Here is a 7,416-nt window from a genome sequence, read left to right as displayed (position 1 = left end):
TGAACACTAGGTTTATAAAGTCCATGAAGGTTGCTGGGGCATTTGTAAGACCAAAGGACATGACTATGAGTTCAAAGTGACCATACCGAGTTAGGAAAGCTATTTTTGGAATGTCACATTCCCTGACCCTAAGCTGGTCATAGCCTGATCTGAGGTCTATCTTGGAAAAGTAGCTAGCACCCTAAAGTTGTTCAAATAAGTCATCAATTTTAGGAAGTTGATAGTTATTCTTGACTGTGACCTTGTTCAACAGACGGTAGTCAACACACATTCTGAGAGAACCATCTTTCTTATGCACGAATAGAACAGGTTGCCCTGGGGAGATGCTAGGTCTGATGAATCCCTTATCAAAGAGATCCTTAAACTATTCTTATAATTCTTTGGGTTTATCTGGAGCCATTCTGTATAGCAGAATGGATATAGGCTTAGTATCTGGGAGAAGGTCTATTTCAAAGTTGATTTCCCTTTCGGGAGAAACTCCAAGGAGATTTTCAGGGAATACATCTGAGATTTCATTTACTACTGGAACTAACTCAACAGTTAAAGTTTCTGAGTTAGAGTCTTTAACTCAAACAAGATGGTAAATAAACCCCTTTGATATCATCTTTCTGGCTCTAAGGTACGAGATTAACTCACCCCTAATAGTTGTAGTACTACCTCTTCATTCAAGGACAGGTTCATTTGGGAACTGAAAATAAACTATTTTGTTTCTATATCAACTGAGGCATAGCATGAGTGAAGCCAATCCATGTTGAGAATGACATCAAAATCCGTCATCTCAAACTCCATGAGATCGACTGAGTTAACTTTCTGAAATATTATGACCAAAAAGTTTTTGTATACCTGTCTGGCTACAATAGAAATTCCTACTGTGGTAGACACTGAAAAGGGCTCAGATAGAGTTTTGGGACTGACTCTGAAGTTGATGGCTATATATAGAGTTACAAAAGAAAGAGAAGCTCCAGGGTCTAGTAATGCATAAACATGTAAGTGAAAGACTTTTAATGTACCAGTAACTACGTTAGGAGAAATTTTTTGATCTTGGCGGGATTGAAGAGTATATAATCATTTCAGACGCTGACCACTGGTTTCACTAGAAGCGGAACCCTACTGAGTCGGGCGAACGGATAGAACTGACAACTGATGGGGCTGGCCCTATTGGCGAACATCCCTTCCTTTCCGAGAAACTGCCCAACACTCCTAAATTCGATGGCCTGGCTTGCCATACCTAAATTACACATCAGTACTCACTCTACACTCATCCTGATGGTGTCTACCATATTTCTGACATAGAGGATTCGTATGAGCACTACTAACACTGACCTGGGACTTAGATCTTGGTTCCCTATCCCTATTGTCATTTTTGAATTAAGGTACTGGGGCACTGGCTGAAGAGGGTGCTGGGGCTGAAGACCTCTGATGAAACTTAGGATGGTTACCACTTTCTTACTTTTTCTGACTAAAATTAAAACTACCCGTCCTAGCTCTCTTATTTTCTCTCTTCTTCTTAATATTCTTCTCTTCTATCTATTGAGCATGGACCATCAGCCTATATAAGTCCATCTCACTAATCAGCATTGCGGTCCTGCACTTCTTGACCATACTATCAAATATGCCAGACATAAACTTACTCATCTTAGACCTTTTATCAGCTACCACATGTGGAGCATACCTAGCTAATTGAATAAACTTGAGGGAATACTCCCTCACACTCATGCTACCTTGCCCCAAATTAATAAACTCTAACACTTTGGACTCTCTCAACTCCAATGGGAAGAATCTGTCTAAGAAAGTCATGGTAAACTCTTCCTATTCTATAGGCCCAGCATCAACACCTCTATCTACTTTCCATAGCTTAAACCAAGTATGGGCTACATCCTATAATTGTTATGCAGCCAACTCAGCACTCTAACTAGATGTCACCCCCATAGTAACCGTTACCTTCTAAAATATATCTAAGAATTCCTAGGGATACTCTTTAAAATTAGATCCCATGAAAGAAGGAGGATTTATCCGAATGAAATCTCGAAATTTGGTTATAGCAGTATTGGCCATTGGGTTGGCCGGTATAACAGTTGGGCATTCATTTTGTGCTACTACAGAGTTTGCTAGAGTAGTGAACGCAACCTTGAATTTTGCATAAGAGACATGCTCATCCAGAGGATCTGTCTGGATGGGCTGAGGGGCTGGCTGAGTTCCTTTTCTTCTTTTGTTCTTTTTGGGAGGCATGTTCTATAAATGGAAGGAAGAAATAGATTAGACTAAGAGTTTAACTTGAGCTCATACTCAATCTCACGACATAAATACTAAAAGAAGGGAAAATTTTCCTAAACACCTTGTAGCCTCTCATCCATAAGTGTGGCACGCTACATACCCATGCACAAGACTCTACTTGATGCGACTTTTAGACTTCCTAGGACACTTTAAAACCTTAGGCTCTGATATCAAGTTTGTAATGACCCCAGAGTACCCCTTAGTCGTTACACAGTTCTTACGATCGCGAGGGACCATAAACTAACCCATGGACTGGTACCTGCTGTGAGCACTGAATAATATATTCATTAATGTGGAAGAATAACTCAATTGCCATAAGGTTTAAATCATAAAATGACTACTGAATTATGAATCTGGCAAAATACTAAAATATGAATAATCTGAGTAGCTAATTATAGTGTCTGAAAAGCCTCTAAACTGAATACTGTGAGTTGATGGGACATGCCCCAACTAGCTCTACTAACTACTAAGATAAAAACATAAAGTAATATAATCCATTCTCAGATGATAAGGACTCACCACTGCTATTGAAAGTATGATGATCTGAGGGACTAAGTGCGATCTGAGAACTGAGCATCAGTACCTATGATATGATACATCATAGCGCAAAAGAAAGGTATGAGATCAGTACTTTTAATGTACTGGTATACTAAATGAGGTAGGCTGATATACATGGTCTCATGAATTAGAATAATAATAATTGACTGGATATGGATGTAAAGCATGGAGTACTGAATAAAGAGCATGGAATCTGTAGATACTGAAAATGCATGAAGATCTATAAATACTAAGGATGCATAACCAAGCATATAACATAAACTGAGAAAAATCTGTAAACTGAAATATTGAAAAATATTAATATCGTATGCTTTGGTCAAACAATACTAAGACTGAATAACTGAGCTGGGACTGTAACTGAGTCTATATCTAAGACTGTGGGAGGTATTATCTAACCGACATTCCCTAATTTGAGCAAATCAAGGTCCAACCTATAACCCTATTTAGAAGGGTATTAATACCATGCCACGGGTATTAACAATGGCTGTGTGAATCCACTAAATTGATATAATGTCCAAAGAACTAAGGGTGTCAAGCCTGAACTGATGGGTGACCCCTGCGAGATAGTCAAGCGTAATTTGACGAGTGACTTCTCATATCCTATGCTAGTTATGTAATTCTGGAGTATAGGTATTGCTACTAACGGCTCTGCCTATCTGATAGAGAAATTGGCATCCCTATACTCGCTCGGTGCTAAATCCTAATCCCAACTGAAAGACACTGAAATACTAGACCGTTCTTAGTTTAACTAATTGATATGTGACTATTTTGAAAATGCTCATAGTATAATCTGAAGTTATTTTGTAATGTACTGAGACTGGACTTATATAAACAACTATGGATTTTGGGTATTCAAAACCCCTAGGATCCAAAACAACAATGCTGAAAAGACACTAAAGATTAGGGGACAAAGCATGAAGGTTTTTATTAAATCAATCACTCTTGTAGGCATTTTATCAAACACTTGTAGTTCATGGTTCAAAACAATCATAGAAATGTCCTTAAACAAATAGAAATAGCATGAATCCGACATAATAGAGTTAAATCGTGGTCTTGTTCATTAAATAACAACATTAAACTATGGAGGATTAAATAATAATTTTAATTTCATGGTAAAATGGTATAGAATCATAGTTCATGGAGATTTATGGGTGCAATCATAATTTAAAACATAATAACTTGAAAGATCATAATTTTATAATTTAAAAGGGGTGGTTGGACTCCATGGATGAAAGGGATCCATGGATGAACAACTAACATACCTGGGATGAAGAATTTGGAAGGATTGAAGGAGAGTTCTTGAGGTTTGACCTTGATTCTTGAAGGTTAGGATTTTCCTACTTGAGAGAATGTTCTTGATTTTTGGGAAAAAATTGGTTAGAATAATGCCCATTTAGGTTATTATGGACTTAATTTCCTATTTGGTGCCAACTGGGAGATGGGAAAAGTACTTAAAAGCCCTTGGAATTAAAACTCAGAACTGAATAAAAATCCTGATTTTTTGGACTGGCGCGACGTAGCGCTATCACGTCGTATCATTAGAATCGGACAAATGGAAAACTGGTCTGTGGCGCAATGTGGGGAAATCATGTTCCTTTACTGATTGGTACCTGGAAGTTCACCGTGATGTGGTGGTATCGCATTTCGACATTGGAAATAGACAAATGTCAAGTTGGCCTATGGCGTGATGCACTCGGATCGCAGACCCTCACAGAAATTTGCCAAATGGGAGATTGTCCTGCTCCATGATGCGCTAAAGGTTAAAATGAGGGTGTTTAATGATTTAAACTTAAAATCACCATAACTTCTTACTCGGTTATCGAATTTAGGCAAATTTCTTATCGTTTGAAAGTAAACTGAATTTCCTACTCAATAGAAGGCTCTAAACTAAAAAATAATGAGTGTTTCAAAATTTTATACATGAATACTCATGTCTTGGGACTTAGATTATGTTAGTAACATATGGGGTGTTACAGAAGCAAATTATCTGGATCATCAGTTGACAGGTTTCCTAGCCCAAGGGCAAGGGAACCACAATCAAAACTACTATAATAGATATAGAGACCATAGTAAGGAGAGAGATAGTTACTGGAGAAAGAAGGATGACTATAGGGAGAAGGGAGATCGGTACATTCCACCCGACAGAAGAGATGCAACATCAAGAATGGAAGAGATGCTGACTAAGCTGGTAAAGGGTTAAGAAAATTAGGAGATTAGACTTCAAAAGTTTAAGGCCAACATTTTAAGGTTGGCCTAAAAGGTCAAATCTAATGTAACTACTATCAACCAGTTGGAGCACCAGTTCGAGCAGATATTAGCAACTCTGAACCAGAGACAACAAGGTATCCATCAGAGAAACACTGTGCAAAATCCAAAAAATAATGGTCATGTTCTTTCTATTACCACAAGGAGTGGTATCACTACAAGGATCCCCCACTACCTTCTGTGGAAGCACCAAGGCATGACAAGGCTTCTATTAATGAGACACATATTATGGGGTCAGAAAAGGCAATAGGTGGTGATGATGTAGTTGCAAGGAAAGAGGTACGATTTCGGTTATTGAGTAGGAAATAAGACAAATTCTAAGACCACCCTCACCTTTTCCTCAGTGACTGAAGCAGAAAAGAGAGGAAGGAAAATTTACGTGATTTATTAAGATGCTGAAAACATTAAGCTTAAATATTCCTCTTCTTAAGGTGTTGGAGCAGATGCCTGGATATGTCAGGTTTTTGAAGCATTTGGTCACAAAAAAGAAAGGAGTGGCGATTTAGGATGTTGATGGCTTGCACCACTATAGTGCAGTCACTACTAGGTCTCTAGCCCAGAAAAAGGGTGATATTGAAGCATTCACTATACCATGTTCTATTGGTTCATCCTGATTTTACCAGATCTTTATGTGACTTAGGATCCAACATAAATTTGATCCCGTTGGCTACATTCAAGCAATTGGGTTTGAACCCTCCTGAATTAACTTCAATGCAGTTGTTGATGGCTGGCTACACAGTGAAGAAACTTGTGGGTATTTTCTTTGATGTGATTGTGAGAGTTGATAACTTTATCTTTCCAGCTGACTTTGTCATTATGTACTGTGAGATTGACACTGCGATGCCCATCATATTGGGTAGACCATTTATGGCCATTGGTAGAGTGATGGTTGACATAGAGAAAGGAGAGCTGAAATTTAGAGTCAACGGTGCGGAGGCCACATTTAATATCCAAAAATCAATGAAGCAGCTAACTAAAATGATGGTGGTGTTACTGATTGATTGTATTAATGACCCTAAAAGATACTCTTATGGGCACCTTCATGAATTTTGTGTAATTAATATTCCCACGTCATGCCGCGACATTAAATCAAGCGCTGCATGGGAGGCTACCCATGGACTTATTGGTGAAGTCTGAGTAACCAACATAGCCACGTTGTGTCGTGATGTTAAATCAAGCACTGGGTGGGAGTCAACTTACTATTTTATTGTTCACGTTTTTGTTGTTTTTTTTTTTTTTTAGGTTTTTAGCTTATGAACTTACCCAAAATATGGTAAAATTATTAAATTAATATATTTCCAGCTAAGGGGATTATGTGACCAACCCATCATGGTCACAAGTCCCACATGAGCCAGGTAAGTTGATCAATAATTGAAAAGATGAAGTTTTGAGGATGAGAATGGAGAGTCGTGGACTTTGGTACATAATCATACTTTTAGGACTATAAACTTAAGTTTTGGGACCATAAGTAGCTGGGAAATTATAAAAATGCCAAGTCCGGACTACAGGAAAGTGGGCCAAAAATTTTGGCCTAGCATATGTGCCCTACACATGTTGGCTACATATGGCACATGCACCCTACATATACTAGCCGCATGTGGAACATGCGCCCTGCACATACAGGCTGAATGTGGCACATACACCCCATGCCTGGACACATGTGGCATATGAACCCTATGCCTGTCCGCATATGGAAGGCGTATGTGGCTGCCACTGGTAGGTCACTTTTGTACCCAAATTTTAATTAACTTTTGGCCCCAACAATGCATAAATATGACCTAAATCATCCCCTCATCCATATTTATACATCCTTAGCCTCATTCTAACCCATTTAAATCCTCAAAACTTCACTTTTCTCTTTAAATTCAAACTTTCCTCTTAAATTATAAACTAACCGCACTTAAGTAAAGGCTATATTGAACTTGTTTGTGATACCAACTTGTCCCAACACACTAAAAACAAGTTTCAACTTTGGTTTTGCTTGATTTCTTCATTGTTCACTTCTAGATTTTCATAAATGAGGTAACTTTCTCGGCTCCTTATGGTTATGTATTGATTTATTTATTGAATAAACAAGTTGATGTATATATTCCCATGCAAAATATAGAGAATCTATCATAATTGTATGTAGGAGCCTTAAAGTAGCCTATAATCTCGATGTAGCGCCTTATTGTGAATTAAATTCTAAGGTTAGGCCCAACTAAAAGTTGAACTTGAATGAGTAGAGTAATCCCAAAAGTTAAGACTGTTAGTTTACGTTGAAAATCATGATTATTGATAGGTGTGTGATCATTGGAATTGTCGGAATTTCAAATAGGT

General features: G+C 38.0%; 1 protein-coding gene across 1 annotated transcript; it reads left to right on the top strand.

The window, feature by feature from the left end:
* The first annotated feature begins 4,762 nt into the window (after positions 1–4,762).
* On the top strand, positions 4,763–6,347 carry LOC124898555. The gene is made up of 5 exons (XM_047412197.1): positions 4,763–5,020; positions 5,242–5,376; positions 5,529–5,557; positions 5,721–6,100; positions 6,340–6,347. The coding sequence occupies exons 1-5, from the start codon at positions 4,763–4,765 to the stop codon at positions 6,345–6,347; spliced, it is 810 nt and encodes a 269-aa protein (XP_047268153.1).
* Positions 6,348–7,416: the final 1,069 nt, after the last annotated feature.

Source organism: Capsicum annuum, chromosome 5, assembly GCF_002878395.1.
Source record: "Capsicum annuum cultivar UCD-10X-F1 chromosome 5, UCD10Xv1.1, whole genome shotgun sequence".
Taxonomy (NCBI): Eukaryota; Viridiplantae; Streptophyta; class Magnoliopsida; order Solanales; family Solanaceae; genus Capsicum; species Capsicum annuum.
The sequence above is the reverse complement of the archived record's forward strand: the minus strand, read 5'-3'. Positions and strand labels throughout refer to the sequence as shown.

Excerpts from the sequence above, each read along its gene's own strand:
- LOC124898555 (XM_047412197.1), top strand. The coding sequence starts at position 4,763 with ATGTCTTGGGACTTAGATTATGTTAGTAACATATGGGGTGTTACAGAA. Across the intron at positions 5,021-5,241 it reads AAGAGATGCTGACTAAGCTG|GAGTGGTATCACTACAAGGA; the intron begins GTAAAGGGTTAA and ends TATTACCACAAG. Across the intron at positions 5,558-5,720 it reads CAGATGCCTGGATATGTCAG|ATCTTTATGTGACTTAGGAT; the intron begins GTTTTTGAAGCA and ends TGATTTTACCAG.